The 19147-nt window shown below is 50.4% G+C and overlaps 7 protein-coding genes across 8 annotated transcripts; 4 read left to right on the top strand and 3 right to left on the bottom strand.

The window, feature by feature from the left end:
- The first annotated feature begins 195 nt into the window (after positions 1-195).
- On the top strand, positions 196-2829 carry PPTG_11198 (hypothetical protein). The gene is made up of 2 exons (XM_008907487.1): positions 196-453; positions 515-2829. The coding sequence occupies exons 1-2, from the start codon at positions 451-453 to the stop codon at positions 2795-2797; spliced, it is 2286 nt and encodes a 761-aa protein (XP_008905735.1). The 5' UTR covers positions 196-450; the 3' UTR covers positions 2798-2829.
- On the bottom strand, positions 2759-3945 carry PPTG_11197 (phosphoadenosine phosphosulfate reductase). The gene has a single exon (XM_008907486.1). It carries the CDS (start codon positions 3926-3928, stop codon positions 2861-2863), a length of 1068 nt encoding a protein of 355 aa, XP_008905734.1. The 5' UTR covers positions 3929-3945; the 3' UTR covers positions 2759-2860.
- Positions 3946-4150: 205 nt separating this feature from the next.
- PPTG_11196 (hypothetical protein) lies at positions 4151-4942 on the top strand (the record flags this gene model as incomplete). The annotated part of the gene is made up of 1 exon (XM_008907485.1): positions 4151-4942. The coding sequence occupies one exon, from the start codon at positions 4151-4153 to the stop codon at positions 4940-4942; it is 792 nt and encodes a 263-aa protein (XP_008905733.1).
- Positions 4943-5079: 137 nt separating this feature from the next.
- PPTG_11195 (hypothetical protein) lies at positions 5080-6901 on the top strand (the record flags this gene model as incomplete). The annotated part of the gene is made up of 8 exons (XM_008907484.1): positions 5080-5221; positions 5289-5366; positions 5434-6054; positions 6113-6164; positions 6242-6397; positions 6459-6507; positions 6578-6689; positions 6750-6901. The coding sequence occupies 8 exons, from the start codon at positions 5080-5082 to the stop codon at positions 6899-6901; spliced, it is 1362 nt and encodes a 453-aa protein (XP_008905732.1).
- On the bottom strand, positions 5665-14638 carry PPTG_11194. 2 transcript variants are annotated; one of them, XM_008907483.1, is made up of 3 exons: positions 13688-14638; positions 7063-13612; positions 5665-6994 (listed from the first exon to the last, which is right to left on the bottom strand). In XM_008907483.1, the coding sequence occupies exons 1-3, from the start codon at positions 14551-14553 to the stop codon at positions 6974-6976; spliced, it is 7437 nt and encodes a 2478-aa protein (XP_008905731.1). In that variant the 5' UTR covers positions 14554-14638; the 3' UTR covers positions 5665-6973. The 2 variants fall into 2 exon arrangements, with proteins under 2 accessions (XP_008905731.1, XP_008905730.1); XM_008907482.1 differs by having other exon boundaries at positions 5665-13612.
- Positions 14639-14961: 323 nt separating this feature from the next.
- On the top strand, positions 14962-15746 carry PPTG_11193 (hypothetical protein). The gene has a single exon (XM_008907481.1). The coding sequence runs from the start codon at positions 15206-15208 to the stop codon at positions 15581-15583; it is 378 nt and encodes a 125-aa protein (XP_008905729.1). The 5' UTR covers positions 14962-15205; the 3' UTR covers positions 15584-15746.
- Positions 15747-16507: 761 nt separating this feature from the next.
- Positions 16508-17840, bottom strand: PPTG_11192 (hypothetical protein). Its single transcript, XM_008907480.1, has one exon. It carries the CDS (start codon positions 17718-17720, stop codon positions 16602-16604), a length of 1119 nt encoding a protein of 372 aa, XP_008905728.1. The 5' UTR covers positions 17721-17840; the 3' UTR covers positions 16508-16601.
- Positions 17841-19147: the final 1307 nt, after the last annotated feature.

The raw sequence follows: 19147 nt of genomic DNA, 5'->3' as shown, positions 1-19147 counted from the left end.
GGTCGAAATAATATTTGCTTGGATGGCATTCAGACGAAAAAAACCCATTAAAATTTTAATGGTTTTTTTTTCGTCTGAATGCCATCCAACGGCAAGCGACATTTTCATCGAAAGTTCTACAAGTTCCGGAGTCGTTGAGTAATAAAATAAGGTTGGCTGATGATTTGGATGTTTTTCAGTATGATTATTATTATTTTTTTTTTTGGACGAATATTGTCGTTATGTAAATGTGGCTGGGCTGCTCAGTAGTTGCACGGCACTCGTGGTGCTTTCCGACGCTGTGCACTGCATACCGTTCGCTAAGGCTTGAGTAGCTCCTTTTGAGCACACCATATACGCTTTACTGCCAACGAGCTGTGTTGTGTCTACTTGAAAGTCGACCGGAACCGTTCAGCTCGGTCGGCGACTCAAGCGTCGCTTCAACTCTTTACAGCTCACCCCAGCACCACCATGGTAAAGCTGTTCTCCTCCTCTGCTTCCTCTGCATGTGAATACTAATACCATATCACTACAGGGCCCCAAAAAGAAAGCCAAAGCCCCCAAGAAGACCAAGGAGGAGCTCGAGGAGGAGCGGCGTCTGCAAGAGGAGCAGGAGGCGCGGCTGCGAGCCGAGGAGGAGAAACGCATCGAAGAAGCTCGACTGAAACGCGAGGCAGAGGCGGCTCGACGCCGTGAGGAAAATGCAAAGAACCGCGCTGCCGAGCTGGCACATCTAGCACTCGAGCACGAAGAGGCCAAGCATGACCTGGAAGCCAAAGCGGTGCGTCTCGCTGAGCTGCTCCGTGCGCAGAAGGAAGCCAAGGATTGGGACAACTACTTGGCCTGTCAGCCACGACCCGACGCACAGGTCGAAGGTGACATGAACTCCTTCTTGAACTCGTGGCAGCTTGACACAGCCACGCTGGAGCTGGAACTACCCGCCGTCACTGCAGCTTGCGAGAGCGCCACCGAGGTCATGGAGGACTTGACATTCGTGGCGGCCAACGCGTGCGCTACCAACAACGATCCGCTGCGAGCGCAGTGTGCACGCTTCATTTTTCGCCTCCAAGAGCTCGTTATCAAAAAGGTGGATCTCACCACTGCCCATATTCTTCAGTACGCCGACGAGTACGCTGACTTGTCGCCTACAACGTCAAACAGCACTAACTCATCTCGTGGTGAGGTGAAATTAGCTAGTGCGTCCCCAAATACGGGCTGGGTGCAGCTCGGACTATGGGTTAACCTACTAGCTAAAGGGTCTTCGCGCAACAAGCGAGTGGAGTTTTCCGAGCTTGGTGTAAACGTGGATCTCCCAAAAGCTGTCATCACTCAGTCGTTGGCGTTGCGTGTGACGCGTTGGCCGTTTGACGCTTTCTCGTCGCTGTCAGAACGTGGGAGTGATGTAGCACTGGGTGGAGTCTTCACACTTGAGTTACTGGCTGTACCGTCGCCTCCGAAGCGTGCTCGTGGATGGATCATGCGGGAGGTACCCGACGCACGTGAACAGCTTAAGCGGCTGCATTATCCATTAGATGGTATGGTCATTTCTGCTGCAGTACCGATCAAAGTTAGTATCACACTACCCAAGGACGTACTGTACGCACCGACATCATTTATCCGTGCTGGAAGTGCCGAGCTGCCTCGAATTGGCTGGTGGGATGTTACGCGACTGCGTTGGGAAGAAGAGGGCGTGACCGACGTCTTGTTCCAAGAAGAAACCAACTCCGTCAGCTTCAGTACATTACGTCTCACTCACTTGGCATTGCTAGTTCGACGTGATCGTAACTATCATAAGCGTTCGTGGAGATTATGCATGGACACCAGTTCACGACGAGTTGCTGAAGATTTATCTGGAGACAATGAGCTTGGAGATATGCGCGCACGTTTAACGCTGAGCACGGCAATGTTCCTGCGTATTCAGTTCGAGATAACACCACAAGGCGCCAGACTAGTAGAACCAGCACTTCCTCAACTGAAAGCGTTGAGGGAAGAAGCAAAGCCTCCTGGAGAATTACTGACGAGATTGGCTCGTGCTGGGATTGATCTATGTCCACCGCTTGAAATGAAGTACGAGGTTGATGAAGAGAAGCAAACAACACGCTCAGATTTCGTTCCCAAGCTCAAGATACTGGAGGACCGAGTTATTGACGAGATTGCCAGTGTGGTGGCTGGGTTTGAGATCACCGATGGCAATGGTAATGCGCATATTAATGGCGCAGCAGCCACACGTTGGCCAGGAGTGGTCGGTAACAGTAAGCAGATCGTGTTCTCAGTCAAAGAGATGTCGTGGCCATACATGACAGACGACAATGAAGGAAACCAGCAACAGGCTGGAGAAGATGAAGTCATTAATATCGCTACAAGTGCCGCAAGTGTATTGGTGCTAGCTGAGGTGGATGAAGAGGCTAGTGGGGGTTGCGTCAAGTTCCGATTGGACCGTAAGGGCGACAGCGATACAGAAACAACGATGAAGCCGCGTGAGGGTGACACCGAAGCAGTAGATGGAGAAGAGGAAGACATTTACGACACGCACGTGCATCTCCGACGAGCTCTGGACGAGATCTCGTCTCCGGATGCTCGCGATCGAATGGACAATTCCCACGTATTGTTTGAACTGACACTACAGAAAATGTTGCGTCTGCTTCGCCTGCTCAGCTACTCGCAGCCATCTGCACTGCATGAAGAGGGGGCAGCAACGAGTGCTGCAGAGTTGACTACGGAACCAGACATCAAGGCTAAAGAACCCCACGACGTGGTATCTGACCATGCAACTCAAGAAGGAGGCGAAGCGAGTGCGGTATCCATTGAAAGCAGCTAAACAAGAACAATATATTCTTTCATATCGGAATATTTTTATTTTATGCCTGGAATGGGTTGCAGTTTAGGCGAAGCGCGACGGGATGTCGAGGTGTTCGACAAACTCGGTGTATCCGCCAATATATTTGCCGTCCAGGAAGATTTGGGGCACAGTTTTGACAGGTTTGCCGACGATCTGCTGTAGCGCCTGGATAGATACTTCGGTGGGGACGCTCACCTCGTCGAACTCCCACTCGCGCTCGCGCATGACGTCCTTGGCAGCCAGACAGTATTTGCACGTGGGCTTAGTGAATATTGTGATACCTTTTGCTCGCTTCGTGAGCTTCAGCAGCTCCTGGTCTTGCTCCGAGAGTGCCAATGGGTCGTCGAATTTAAAGTCCTCGAGCTTCATATCGTGCATGTCCAAGTGCAGTCCGCACTCCTGCTGCTTGCCGTTGAATCTTCCAGCACGGTCGTTGCCCTTGTCCGCCTCAGTCACAGGGCGACTAGAGTGGGCGTCACCAACACTCTCGTAGCCCTGTGCCTTGAGCGGGTGATACTCTAGCCGGTTTACAGTCATATACTGCTCAACCTCCTGCTTGCTCCAATTAAGAATAGGGCAGATCTTGAGGCGACCTTCGTACACGTTAACGTGCTTCATATGCTGGCGGTGCTGCGTCTGGTCTGCGCGTACGCCTACGAGCAGCGCCGCAGCGTTCAGCTCCTTAAGAGCGCGTTGCATGGGCTCCACCTTGCGCATGAAGCCGTACTGACGATGCGCTTCCGGTGTTTCGATCTCGTACAGTTTGCCGTAGAGCGCCTCCATTCGCGCGGGTGTGATCGGCGACTGGTACACGCGTACGTCCAGATCTAGCAATTTGGTCAGGTGTGCCGCAAACTGGTACGTTTCCTTGGGCAGGTATCCCGTGTCCACCCACACGACGGGGATATTCTTGCTCACACTGCGTGTCAGATGCAGCATGACGGCCGACTGGATGCCAAAGCTCGAGCTCAGCACCGTTCGTTCACCAAAAGTGTCAAACGTCCACTGTACGATCTCCTGTGCTGTCTTTCTTTCCAACTGCGCATTGAGTGCGTCGGCGTAGACCTCTAGCGAGGAATATTGGGACTCGTCGAACAAGGTTGCTGTCATCGTGGCAATTAGCGAAATGAGCTTTTCGCAAGAGGCGTGATCACGGTGCGAGGGTAGGGTTAATCTAGCTGGTCAAAGAGCGCGATATTATTGGTGATTAGTCGAGCCAATTAAATTCCAGAAGAGTGACCGGTCACCTTTTTCTTGACATGATCATTGGATTAAACTGATACTGAGATGATAAGTGATTGGGTGAAAAGAGAGTTCCCATCGCCCACAATAATGGAAGTTGATGCTGTAATGGAGACCCGAACGTTTGAAGCGAGCGTCTTTAACCTCTACCAGGAAGGACTAGCGCCCGACCAAGTATTGCAGCTATGCTTTCTGCGTCGGCGCGCATCGCGGAGGCTTCGTCTCGAGCGCACGCGCATTGAAGACGAGTTCGTGCTGCCACAACCGGAACTAAACATCTCGAATTTGTTACCCCTTGCTAATATTCCACTAGAGCAGCTTATCGCGAAGAACCCACCAGCAGTACAAACCTGCGATAGCGCAGAGGCAGCGGCTTTAACTGCAATTACAATAGAAGACGTGCGTGAGAGCGCAAGGTGGCACTTCCTGCAGCCTCGGCAAGCTGCAGTTGAAGATGTGCGCCGGTGGTCAGCACTGTCCGAGAGCGATTGGCTGCAGATTCACAGGAGTATGCAGCGATCCAAGAAGCAACAGCAAGACCAAGATGACGAGATGACGGGGCGCAATACTATTGCTAACTGGCCAGATATCGCCGACATCTGCTGGATGCTGGAACAATGCCTCAGTGACGCCTTTGTCGGCTTTGTGTGGGATCATCTACTACTCTCACTCCTGCAGCAGAGCATGAGCACCAACACGTCAATGCACCAGCTTTTGTTCTCTCTCTTAGTCACTCACCACTCGTTGGGCTCGCTCAGCCCCAAGGATTTCCGCGCCAAGGTGCGGGCTCGAAACCTGCGGCAAGTCGATGACGCCTTTGGAGCTCAAGCAGAACTTACCCTCATAGCGATCTACCGAAGACAGCGAGATGCTGCAAAGTAATTAAACACAAAATGCGACAGGTTTCCCTGACCATCACTCTGACCAACAAGTTGAAGTTTCCGCATTGCCTTTTGAGTTCCCCCCTCATTCCGAATTTTGCTGCGTCAGACGCAAAGATCTAGAGAGGCAACACTGCCATGGAGCGATTCGGCGGTTTGAAGAAAGAAGGAAGAAGATTCGGTAAAGCAGGAGCTGCTGCTATTGGAGACAAGTGCAGCGCCGCCCCTGTCAAAGGGAAATTTAAGCTGCGCACGAAAGACCCACTGCCACAACTGACGAGTACGTAAGGGATACAGTTGCTTTCCCTTGCTTCTTCTAGGATCTCAAGCGATAATATGTTATGTAGAGAAACAACCGAATCAGGAGACGAAGCCCAAGGCAAAGTTTCTCATGTCGGCGGGAACAAGCACAGCAACGGAGAAGAGTGAGCTCTTGGGGTTGATGTGCGTTTGCAGATTCTACGGTATTTAAACCCTCTCGTGCTTGTACAGGCACCGCAAAGCTCAGCGGCTTTGCCGCCAACAGCTTCATGCGACCAGCAGCGACGGGTAACCCACCAAAGAAGACCACGGGCTTCAGCTTTATGAAGTTTCAGTCCAAATCAACTGAGCTCGGGAAGACAACCGATGATTTTTCAGCAAAATCGACATTTCCAGGATCAAAGCCATTGCCGGGCAAGTTTTCCGTTAATGTGCCGACCAAGAAGAAGAGCAAGACGACAAGTGGAACTGGAGCAAAGGATAAGGAAACCTTGTTGTTCAAGACACAAGCAAAAGGAACTGCGCCATTTGCTTTCGGCGCAGAAACTAAGTCTTCTGCAGCAAAAAAGAGAAAAGTAGCTGGGTTATTTCATCAAGACAAGAAGACTGCGTTCCCGAGCAAAACTGGACGTGCAAATTCAAGCTTCATGTTGAAAAACCCTGCTCTAAAGGAGGACACAGAGAAGCAGTCCGGGGCTTGTGCCGAGAACTTGAAAGCTATAGGAAGCAGCACCTCATTCGCCACAAAGATGGGTGCCATGAAGACGACGGTAAACGACGCAACTGTTTTGAAGAAGAGAGGCTTGTTAGCAGGGGCAGCTCCAGCATCAAAGAGGTGCAAGACTCAAGACGGTACGTTGCCAACAATGAGTAAGTAGGTTTATGGGGCTTTAATGCTTGGTTGGAACAGTGCGAGGCCTTGGAAATCCCAACAAGATGACCAACCGGGTGATCAAGTCAGGGTAAGATTTTGTATTGAGCGCACGGCCATCATCCTTGTGGTAGCTCATTCCTCGGTTTATTGGCTACTTTTGAGCAGGACTTCTTCAGGAGATGCCTGTCGTGAAAAAGAGGATTCAGGCGTGATTGCACCTCTCGTACTGCTAGCTCTCAAGCCAGCCTCAACATCTCAAGATCCTGTTGCTGATGTGGAGTTGAGTGCTGTGGCTCCGTCTCCTGACTGCAGAGAGGATTGGTACGATTTTACATCACAAAACAAATCTGTCACTTCCTAACGTCGAGTGTTACTCCAATAGTCTTAGCGGAGTTGAGGAAGAGCTCGCAGTGAATCTCTTGTGCACGGTGGTAAGTGTACTCGCTCGAGTGCTTGACTTTTCGTTGACGGGCTCAACTCACATCGATGCCATGTTTCCAGGACGATGACAATGAAGACGAGTTCCTAACGAGGGTGGCTACTATTGAGGAATTCACCGATCGTGTCGGGCAAGAGCAAAAGCAACTTCACAAACGTCTTCTTGACGCCCACGGTAAGATGATGATAGTCCAACAGTGTGCCTGCTGCTAGCTAATCGTTTCCATGCGTTTAGCTGATGTCAGTGAGTGTTTGCTCGATGCCCTTACTGATCTCATGGTAGAAGAGGGAGGCATCGGGATTGATAAGCTTGATTTTGACATGAACATCAATGTCGATGTTGGCGACGCCTTCCTGCAAGATGACGAGATCCAAGTTTTCCAGTAAAGAAGAATCATCGACTCGTGCGTTCAACAAGAATGCATTCGTTTTACTTTGCTCCTAATAGTACCTGCTTCCTTAAAGCCCAGAAGTGCACCACTGCAACCACAAACACAAAACACCATTAGCCACAACACACTTCAGTACTTGGTACCACGTTTTCGTACCTTCTTGAACTCTTCAAAGCTGAGCTTGTTGTCTCCATTGAGATCTGCCTCCTTAAAGCACTGTTCCGCCGTCACGCGAGCCAATTCTTCTGGGGACACGCCCATCTTGGTCTTTGTGCTGTCCGTTGTCTCGTACATGACCTTGAAGATCGACGTCATGTAGCTGATCATCTCTTCTTGCGTGATGTATCCGTCACCATTGATGTCATAGAGCTGGAATGCAGCACGAACTTTATCGTCCATACTCGACCCTGACAACACCGAGAGGCCACTGGCGAGCTCACCGAAATCGACTGTGTTGCTGTTGTCCGTGTCGAATACACAGAAGAGCCTACGGATCATCGCATCAGCTTCTTGTCGCTCTTCTGTTGACTCGTGGCCACCTGCCAGTCGAATGATCTGATCGAAACACTTCTTGAATGCCGCAAACGTTAGCTCTCCGGAGGGAGCAGCCTCAGCGAAGATCTCCAGCACATCGTTAACCTCGTACGTGTCCAGCTTGAGCAGTTGTCGGACGTGCTCCATATTCGAGCTGTTCATATTCAACGCAGACGCTGAGTTTGGTGACAGCAATGCGTCTCCATTAGATCCAGTCATACCGTAGATCTTGTCGGACGGAAAACTAACAGGAGCCGTGCTGACACCGCTCGGACCAGGGCCCTTTCCAGCACCCCACACAGTTTTTCTTGGTGATTCGGGAGCTGGTGATCCACTCTGGCTGCCAACTTTACTGTTATCACGTGAAAACGACCCATTGCTTTGACTCTCGCTCGTGTTGCCCTTTGTCGCTTGCTGTTGACCAAGAATGCTGCTTACACCTGCCGCGGGAGCCTCAAATCGGGACGACTTTGAATACCAGGCTACAAACTCGTCAAAACTCAGCTTCCCGTCCTCGTTCAGATCTGCTTCCAAGAAACATTGCTCAGCCGTGATTGTTGCCAACTCCTCTGGCCGCACTCCTAGTTTTCGGTCAGTCCCCGGGCTGGTCTCATACAAGACCTTGAACACACTGGCCAGGTAGCGCACCATCTCGTCCAGAGATATGAACCCATCTTGATTGAGATCATAGAGCGAGAATGCAGCACGGACCTTTTCCTCTCGAGAGCCACCGCAGAGCACTGACAACCCACTTGTCAGCTCACAGAAATCCACCGTACCGTCCTGGTTCTCGTCGAAGATAATGAATAACCTATTCAGAATAAGCCGCAGTCGCGCCAGACTGACCTCATCGTTCTTGTACTGCTCATCCACTAGCTGCTCGAAACATTCTTCAAAGGCCTCACGGGACAGCGTGCCATTCTCAGAGCAACGGTTGGCAAAGATTTCAAACACTTCGTCAGCTGTGTACTTCTCCAAGTTCGTCATCTGCTTCACCACATCCAGACTCACCCAATCGGGTACTTGGTGCTTTCGTTCTTGTTGCTGCTCGCCGAGAACAGCGGGCACAGGTAGATCGCCCACCCTTTTCGGCTGCATGTACCACTGACTGAATTCTTCAAAGGAAAGCTTACCATCTCTGTCGTGATCCGCTTCAACAAATGCTTGCTCTGCTGTTATCTCTCCAAGTTCCTCTGGTGTCACTCCCATGCGTGCCTCACTGTCAGGATTCACCTCAAAGAGCACCTTGAAGACTGAAGTGAGGTAGAGGCGCATTTCACCCAACGAAATGTATCCGTCATGGTTCACGTCATACAAATTGAAGGCGGCGCGCACCTTGTCCGCTTGGCTTCCACCACAGAGCACCGACAACCCACTCGCCAGTTCGTTAAAGTCCACCAGGCCATTGCTATCCTTGTCGAACAGTTCGAAGATACGATCCACTAGTAATTGCAGTCTGTCCCTCGACTCCTGAGTTGCAGACTCGACTTTGAAGTGATCAAAAGCCTGTCGAAACGTTTCCTTATCCATGGTACCATCCGCAGCTGTGAACTTGGCGAAAGTATTCAGCACTTGCTGAGCCGAGAACGACTCCAGGTTAGTCAGACGTCGCACCTCACGCAACGATAGCCACTCCGGAATATTATTCTGGATGAGTCGCTCCATGTTGGCGGCGTTGGAGCGAGTGTACCACTTGCGGAACTCTGGGAAACTCAAACGACCATCGTGGTCAAGATCAGCCTCTGCGAAAGCTTGCTGCGCTGTACGGACACCCAATTCCTCTGGAGACTCGCGTCCCAGTTGCTGCAGACCAGAAGGCGACGCCTCCTTCAGCACTCGGAAAACAGACGTCAGATACCGCGTCATTTCTTCCATCGAGATGTACCCATCGGCGTTGTAGTCATACAACGCAAACGCAGCGCGGATCTTCTCCTCGGACGAGCCACCACAGAACACTGACAGACCACTTGAGATCTCGCTGAAGTCGACCATTCCGTTCTTGTCCACATCGAATAGTTCAAACAGGCGGTTGAGAATGGTGTTAATCCTTTGGTACTCATCCGACTTGATACCTTGGTTCGTCGAGATGATTTTCCGGAAACATTTATCAAACGACTCTCGCGGCACGTATCCTTGCTCATCGGCGCACTCCGCTAGAGCTTCAAAGACTTCCATGGGCGAGAAAGCTTGCAGATTCGTTAGTCGTCGAGCTTCCGCTAAGCTAAACAACTGCTCCCCGTTCTTCGCAACTTCGCCGATCCCACCTGGTTGCTGATACCACTGCTGAAATTCTTTCAGTGTCAATTGACCGTCATGATCTTGATCAGCCTCAGCAAACGCCTGTTGTGCAGTCACTTCGCCCAGCTCTTCAGGAGTTACACCAAGGGATTGAGTGTCCGGCGACACTTGGAAGAGTACACGGAACACAGACGTGAGATACCGAGTCATCTCATCCAGCGAGATAAATCCATCGCCATTGAAGTCGAATAACGAGAAGGCCGCCTCCACCTTTTGGTCTTTCGTACCGCCACAAAGCACCGACAACCCGCTAGCCAGCTCCCCAAAGTCCACAGCACCACTGTTGTCCGTGTCGAACAGATCAAAGAGGCCGTCAACAACCTCTTGTAACTTCTTCTGCGTTTCAACATCCGATGCTTGCGTCCCCTTGGACTTCTGACCACTAATTACCTTTCGAAAGCTTTCATTGAAGGCGTCTCGCGACAGCAATCCGTCTTCATCTGCTTCACCAGCAAAGATCTCAAAGACTTCTTCCGGTTCATATTGAGCGAGATTCGTGAGCTGCTTAATTTCGTTGAGCGGCATCCAGTGCAGTGATGAATCAACGATGGCGTTTTTGGCGACAGCACTGCTAATTCCTGCCTGTGCCGGGGAATTGTACCACTTCAAGAACTCGTCGTAACTTAACTTGCCGTCGTGGTTCGAATCCGCTTCCAGGAACGCCTGCTCCGCTGTAACAACACCGAGTTCTTCAGCTGACACCCCAGTCTCCTGCCTCATTTCGGGCTGCACTTCGTACAACACCTTGAAAATGGACGTCAGATATCGCTTCATCTCGTCAAGAGAAATAAATCCGTCTTCGTTAAAGTCGTACAGACGGAACGCTGCTCTTACTTTGGCGTCTCGCGCGCCCTTGCAGAGTACTGAGAGTCCGCTAGCAAGCTCACTGAAGTCAATCTGCCCGTTCCCATCACGGTCAAACACATCGTACAAGCGATCTGCCACCATTTTGGCGCGCAGCTTTTCGATCTGAGTGCGTGGGTGCGCCATTTCGATGATCTCAAAGAAGCACTTGTCGAACGACTCTCGGTTCAGCATCCCATCCTCATCTGCATGCTCGGCAAACCGCTCGAATACTTCGACCACGTCTAGGTTTCCCAGATTCGTCAATTGACGCACCTCGTTGAGATCCAAAGGAGCCACGATTTCGTTGAATGACGACTGCTCTGGTCTTGAATACCACTTCTGGAACTCCTCAAAGGTTAGGTTTCCATCCTTATTGACGTCCGCGACTTCGAAAATCTCGCTAGCTGTCACTGCAGCCAGAGTTTTCGCCGAAATTCCAAGCTGCTGTTTCCGTGTAGGATCGAGTGCGTAGAGCAACTTAAACACTGATCCCAGGTAGTGAGTCATCTCTTCCTCTGAGATCACACCGTCTCCATTCGTGTCGTAAACTTTGAACGCAACCAGAACCTTCTCATCCCGACTAGAAGCGCCACATAAGATAGACAACCCGCTGATAAGCTCGTTAAAGTCAACGATACCCTTTTGTTCACTGTCAAATGCGGTGAATAGCCGGTTAATCACTTCATGCACGCGAGTGCTGTCTTCCACCGATAAACCAAGCGTGGCTTTACTGCAGATGTGCTTGTAAAAGCACTCGTCAAAGATACGTCGCGAGATTCGCTTACCTCCACCAGTTGCCGCGGAAAATATCTCCGACACTTCATCCAGGGACATTCCTTCCAGACCAGACAGTTTCTTCGCAACTTCAATCGGAATTACACCCGATGCATCCGCATCGCTCGAGCCAGACGACGAGGTAGTGGCAGGAGCACTAGGACGTGAGCCACTGTTACCGTTCGAGACTTGCGGACGTTGCGTGTGAGGGTTTTGCTGCTCAAACCAAACGCGGAATTCGTCGAAACTCAATTGCCCGTCACGGTTGTGGTCGAAAGCTCGAAAGCATTCCCTTGTAGTCGTTTTAGCGAGCTGTTCAGGCGTCATTCCCGTCTTCGCTGGCAGCTCCGGGGAAGCCTTAAACATCACCTTGAAGACAGACGTCAAGTAAGAAGTCATTTCCTCTGGGGAGATGTAGCCATCGTGGTTGACATCGTACAAAGTGAACATCGACTTTGCCTTATCCGCTCGACTTCCGCCGCAGAGAATCGAGAGTCCAGCACCGAGCTCCTGCACGTCGACTACTCCATTCTTATCGGCATCAAACAGCTCGAAAAGCTCTTTCAGAAGCTGCTGCGTCTTCATCTGCGTCTCGCGACTAGTTCGTCCGTCTTTCGCCAGCAACTTGTTGAAACAACGGAAGAAAACTGGCTGCGATACATTGCCCTCCTTATCTGCCGAAGCCTGAAAGAACTCGAAGATATCGTTAACATCGTACGCGCTCAGGTTCGTTAGCTCCTTCATTTCAGCGAGTACTCCTCGTGAAAACATCGATGACACTCGAGGGGATGACACTCGAGGGGATGACACCGCGCCATTTGAGAATGTTGGCGCACCTGCTGGCTGCATCATTGGTAGCTGGGGTGCGCCTTGAGTGCTGTACCATTTGGTAAACTCCTCAAAACTCAAGCGATCGTCCTGGTTTGTATCCGCCAGAGTGAACGCATCAGCTGTTGTAATCCGAGCGAGTTCTTCTGGAGAAATCCCGTGAAGCTGCTGCATCGTGGTAGGAGAAGTCATGAAAACAATCCGGTATACTGAAGCCAGGTACGTTTCCATTTCATCGCGCGAGATAAAGCCGTCTTGATTGATGTCAAACAATGTGAACGTAGACTTAATTTTCTCTTCCTGAGACCCGCTGCATAGAACCGAAAAGCCGCTGGACAACTCGCAGAAATCAACAAAACCATCGTGATCAGTGTCAAAGCCGTCAAATACAGTCTCCATAATCTTTTGCAGTTGGTTCTTTTCCTCGACACCCGGCTTGTGTTTCGTACTCGCGGCTTGATCCTCAACGAGCTCATCAACGATAGAAAAGAAAGCTTCCCGCGACAGAACACCATCTTCGTTTACTTTCGCCGCAATGACTTCAAATACATCGCTAGGTGCTCGATCTCGCAGGCCTGTGAGTGATGCGACAAAGTTCGATGTTCCAAATGCGTGATGGTCAGTCATACCGGGCTGACGGTGAGGGCCGGCAGGTGGGCCCATCGTATGCTGCTGGTAGTGCCGCCCGTAGACCCAATACCACGAACGAAACTCCTCCAGCGACAGCTTTCCATCTCGGTTTACATCTGCCTCTTCAAAAGCTTGCAACGTTGTGTAATGAGCTAAAGTTTTAGCGTCGATTCCAATGAATTGTCTTGTTGCTGGGGTGGTCTCGTACATGACTTTAAACACTGATGCCAGATACGTCTCCATCTCCTGCTGCGTAATGTATCCATCTCCATCCGTGTCGAAAAGTGAAAACGCCGCCATCACTTTGTCTTCATTTGAATCACCACACAGCACCGAGAGCCCGCTGCTCAGCTCCACAAAGTCTACACAGTCGCTTTCGTCTTCGTCGAATGCATCAAAGAGTCGATCCAAGAACTTCGCAATCTCGTGGGTAGGTTCCCGGTTCAATCTCTCCAAAATGGCATAAAAACATCGTTTGAACTCGGTGCGGGTAAGCACTTCCTTCTTGCCACCATTATTGGACGACGAAGCACTGAAGATGGAGAAAAGATCTGACGCACTCAAGGCGGACAGACCTGTCAGTTCGCGCAACGTTGCCAAATCCAGACCTTCTGAAGCTTGCACACCGTTCCCACCAGTTTTGGTTTTGCCGCGCTTCGAAGCAACGAGTTGTGTCGGTCCAGGCTTGGAATACCATTCTCGGAATGCCTCATAGGACAGCTTTCCGTCCCGATTCAGTGTCGACTCGGCAAAACATTGGCTTGCCGTCACGATCCCCAACTCTGCTGGATTTATGCTAAACATAAAAGCACACAAGCGCATAATTAGTCACCAGTAACTATCGGAGTAGAACTGTTACTTATCAACGTACTTGTTCTGCTGGAAAAGCTCCGGCGTCGATTCTCCAATCACCAAGAACACCGCCGTCAGGTATTTCATCATCTCTTCCTTCGAGATGAACCCGTCGCCGTCCATGTCATAGAGTTCAAACGTCAGCTGAATCTTCTCGTCACGTTCTCCACACGCAAAGACCGAGACACCTCCAAGAAAGTCCGCTACGTCTACAATGTCCTTGCGTGTACTCTGTTCCTCGAAGATGTTGAAAAGTCTGGTGAACATCTTCCTCGCCTGCGGGTCGTAGCGTCCAGACTGCGACAGAATCTTCTCCAGGCATCTGTTGAACGTAATGCGGTCCAATGCGCCCGTGGGACAGGCCTGTGTGAATACATTGACAAGCTGCGGCAGCTCAAAGTCCGAGAGATCGAGATCCAGCTCGTCCTCCGTAGACGCAGCCTCGAAGTCCTCCTTCTCTTCCCCCTCAGAGTCGTCGACGTCCTCGTCCTCTTCGTTCGCCTCAGAGGTCGTCGTGACTGCCTGGTACTCCCGTCGATTGGGCATATCGTGGGCTTTGGCGCCACGTTTGCGGCCATGGGCGCGGTGTCTATGTCTGTTACTTTTCCTAATGGGCTCTTGGGCCTCCAGAGGCTCACCGTCCAGCACGAGGTGGAATGAGGCGTTCTCAAACAGCTCAGGTGAGCGACACAGCAGCGACAGCGGGTAGTACACGTGGCTGGAATCGTGTCGTACCGCCACTGGCGGCTTGTTGACGCCTGGGAAGCCCGCCGTAATGCACTGTAGAAGTTCCTGCAGCGGCAAACCGGGGCAGAGCAACAGCTCACGTGCCTCATTGCCTAGCAGCAGCGTGACAGCGCTCACGCGTGCCGCGTCCTGAGTCATCTTGTCTCTGTGTAGAACTTGGTGTGACCGTCGTTCTCGAATTCCGCACTTGCTCACTTCACTTTGGGACTGGGGAGATCCAAAGCTGGAGTGCACGTCTCTACACATTCGACTAAGTGCGATGTCCTATAATAGGTAACTTTCGGTAATTTATTCGTTGATTCAACTTTCGCTTGAACGAATGTAAAATTTGCAACGTACAGTACCATGACAACTTACATGTTTTTGCCGGTGGCGTTCAAAGCGCCCACAGCGTTTCCTGGCAATGTTGCTGAACGGCATAAAGAAATACTTGAAGTACTCGCTACGACATACGTAAGTTAGCTCTGATGCTCTCTCCGGTCACCATTTTATCAGCGCTCAAGCACCAGAATCCTTGCGCAGGCGTACAGTACACGTAGCGATTGTCCGAACGAATGGCCTGTTCGATGTGTCTCAGTGTCCCTCTTACACTTCACTTACATTAGTCGTGTCGCGTGGTTGTTGACGGACTCAAATCACGCATCTCTCTGGCAGAAGCTGCCCGCGCCAGTCGTCAAATCCACTCATCGCGACGAGCGCGTGCACCAGCAAGGACAGCACTCATTTCGCAACCTCGCTTGTGACCCAGAGAAACCCAAGCCATTCAAACACCCACCAGCACGACATCAAGATGGGCGTCGCTTTCCAGACTATCGGCATGATTGGCTCCTTCGTGATCGCCAGTTCGCTTGTTCCTCAAATGCTCAAAGTGTACAAGACTCGCAGCGCAAAGGATATTTCCTTGCGCTTCCAATTGCTGTACTGCTTCGGCATCGGCCTTATCCTGATCTACGGTTTCGGCGAGAACCTGTGGCCGATCTACATTCCGGCGTCCGTGGAGGAGGTGGCGGGGCTCACCATGCTAGCCATGAAATTGTACTACGACCGTGAGGCCACAAAACCTGGCGCCTCCGGATTCGACAACGAGAGCCACGCACTCGAGCTGGGCGCGTCACCGCTCACGCGGCGGAGCGAAACCAAGTTCACCGGCGTCGTGCACACGCCGTAGGCTCTGCAAGCCCGTTCTACAGAAAATGAGCGCTGAAGCAAACGATAATTATTAACTCGAGGAAATTGAAGCGTTCGTTTGAGATTGTTCGATCAGAAATTGCCGACATTTGATTGATAATTAGGTGGCTTGTTCGTGATCGACCTGCGTTATCATTCTTGTCACAAAATGCACAGATGCGTGCTTCTACGCCGTACGTGTCTTGGCTCGTTGTCATTAACAGTGCGCTTGAGCAGTGTCACACTGGTAATAATCCTGGGAGGCCAGCTAAAACCTCGGTGGACAGCCTCACAGCATTAATTCGGCCAGGAGCAACGTCTTAAAGAAGCACAGCCCAGTAATGGCTAGAACGCAGGCGAAAGACGGCTCGTGGTCAGGAAAGCTAAAAAACAATCCAGGTAAAAAAGTTTTTCCTTACCATAACCACTCAGTGCGTCCGTGAGGTGAACGCTTACTGGGATAAGAACGGGATCAACTATGCCACGAACCCTGGCCCAGCAAGGCGATGATTAGATGTGGCCTTTCACTTGATATTGACGGCTCATGGAGCTCGAAGCAAGTTTTTCCTCATCTCCAGGACATTATCAAAAAGTATCCTGACGAGTTTGATGGCAAGGCTGCAATTACTGTGTTGGTAAATAGTGATGCAAGTGGAAGTTGGAAAAGTGATGCGGAAGATGTGTGTGGGGACTATGATTTGTCAAAGTGACACTAATTTTACCACACATAATTTACACCCACACCATTTTGTGTAAGAAAAATGAAAAATACTTTACATGAACTAATATCAGTTACCCTTATTCGTGACTGCTGTTCTGAACTAATACTACTAGTACTAGCTGTTCAAACACGACAGAATTTGCTGTTGCTGCAGCAGCAACTCATGAGTAGAACTTTTTCAAAAACACCGTACAGTACGGTACACATGTTGTAAATCTGATTCATTTATGCTTTGCTCTGACAGTGAATGGTACCATTTTGTGCACCAAAATCGAATTTAAAAAAAAAAAAAAACCAATTACACCTGACCTTGCGAACTAGTGCTACCGCATCTCGGATCGTTGTCGACTCCAAAGTCCTTGCAAACCTCGCGTCCCAGAGCGTTGACACCCTCAACCACCCAGGCCTTGGTGTTGGCAAACACAAACACCTTGCCCGGAGCGAAAGCGAAATTGTTGGACGTCTCACCCAGGTAAATCTTGCCAAGCAGAATTCCTTCGGGGTTCCAAATGTGCACACCGTCTCCACAGCCAGCCCAAACGTTGCCATCGGTGTCAGTGTGCACACCGTCAGGGATTCCGCTGTCAGCGAAGGCGAACAAACGCTTGTTAGCGATCCTCTTGTTGTCAACAATGTCGTAGGCGTAGATGGTGGCCGGGCGAGACAGGTTGAGGTCTGATTCCTGAGCACCCGTGTCGGAGACGTACAGTGTCTTGTAATCGGGGGAGAATTCGATGCCATTAAGCTGCACGAAGCCGTCGTCGAGAACCTGGACAACACCCGTCGAGGGCTCAAAGCGGTAGATGTGTCGCGGGAGTTTAGGCTCCGCACGGAACTTTTGGAGATAACCATATTCGGGGTCGGTGAACCAGAGGTCACCGGTCTCCGGGTGCTGCCTCACGTCGTTCAAGCTGCTGAAGTTGCGGCCATTGTAGCCGATGATTAGAGGCTCGGACTCATTCGTGTTGACGTTTACAGCGAGAAGCTTGGCGTAGGCTTCGAGGTCGCCTTGGTCGCACCAGACCTGCATCGGAGGCGTGGTGGATTGATCGGATCCAGGCGGGTAGTACGTCGAGCCACCATTTGCCATGGCGAGTCCTGGAAGCTGCGTACTGCGCACAGTGTAGTTGTCGAGGGAGAGGACTGTCATGTTGATGTTGTCTGCGAGCGAAACGTAGTTGGACGAGACGTACAAGGAGTTGTCCTCCTTGTTGTACACACCTCCCTCGTGGAACGCCTGCCAGTCTAGATCGGCGATTTTCTTAGCGGTAGCGTTGGTGCTCAGGACGTCGACGAAGGACGCATCATAAGACAACAATGCGATGCCAGGATTGCTTTCGTTGAAAGTGTGCAGAGAGGTCAGGTAGTCCGCACCGCCCGTTGCGAGGGCGTGGAGATCGACACTGATAAGGGACATTGCTTGACGGCAGCAGCTTTCAGCGGGGGCAGGAAAAATGGAGAGTGGGTAGATTGTGGCCTTGCTTGACTTGAGCCTGTAGGTAGGTTGGAATCGGCACAAATAACACTAGTACACCGGATATCTGTAACTACCGCCAAGGTATCCGTCCCCTCCAGCCTGAAGACTTCAGGTCCTGAAGGGGATTACTGACATTCATAAGTGTACGTATTCCTGATTCAGGAATACGTACACGTATGAACGTCTGTAAACGGCGCTGGACAGCGGCTGGGAGATCAAAAATTGTCCAGGTTATACGTCCGTTACAGAAATATTATCATCAATGCACGTAGCGCCGTGATTCTCGTCAGGTATTTCCGGTCGTGATTGAACTCGACTCGTCTACCGCTGCGGAAAACAGTTGAACCTCAAAGCCGTTCGTATTCTGCTAGGCTGGAAGGACTTCGGCCTTGTCTTGAGGAGTATCTTCACGAATCAATAATATGGGCAGCTCGATTGTCCAGAGATTCTATATGTTGAATTAACTAAAGAGTCCTGCAGATTCTGTAGTCTACGCCTAATAGAAACGTTGTCTGGTGGCCATCTTGGGCTAGTTGCTCTCAAACAGCGTTGTCTTAGATATTCTTGCAGTATAACCGGAAGATTTTCGATCTTGAAAATACTGACTGGCAATGTTCCTTCGTAGGAGAGCTTGATCAATTTCTGAGCGAGTGCGATTTCCTTTATAGTGGTGATGTGCCATGTATACGCGTTGAATCGTTCGAGAAGCCTGATTGTTTTTGTTCTTGATGTCGAAGACGTCGTTCCCTGTAAGGTTACTTGAAGAGTACTTTGGCAGTTCTCGTTGACGTACATGCGTTAGGTAGTATGGGCAGCTCAAGATGTACACGAAGGAACGCCAACGCCCCTGAAATCCGCGAGACGTTGTTAGTTATTATGAGTTTCCGTTCATACCCAAAGCTTGGAAAAAAAATAATAGAATAAAATAATTTTAGAATTGTATTGAAGGAATAACGAATAATTGGAATCCGCCGCTCTCCGTAAAATATGACATTGTACCAATTATGACTATATTGACCTTTTACCATGTTTCTTGAATAAAATGCCCAGAAATCCTGGGTAAGTAACCGCAATAGGTCGTTCTAGACTATCAAATCGTCTGAAATCCTCCTAACAATATACAAAAAATAATTTTAGTTATTATTATTGGTTCTATTAAATGGAGTAACGGATATTATTTCCTGGAATTCCAGGAGGGAGAGATTTCGACACCATGTTATTAGTTTAATAGTACCACGAAAAGGTAACGGAACACCAGGGTTGCGGTCGTATGCGCCAGAAGGTAGGAGAACTCAAATCACCAGAGAAGTCGGATACCACTACAATGAAAAAAGGTATTGTACCACTAGCACAACGTTTAATCCCAC

Source organism: Phytophthora parasitica (genome assembly GCF_000247585.1).
Source record: "Phytophthora parasitica INRA-310 unplaced genomic scaffold supercont2.26, whole genome shotgun sequence".
In the NCBI taxonomy this organism is placed as follows: Eukaryota; Oomycota; class Peronosporomycetes; order Peronosporales; family Peronosporaceae; genus Phytophthora; species Phytophthora nicotianae.
The sequence above is the reverse complement of the archived record's forward strand: the minus strand, read 5'-3'. Positions and strand labels throughout refer to the sequence as shown.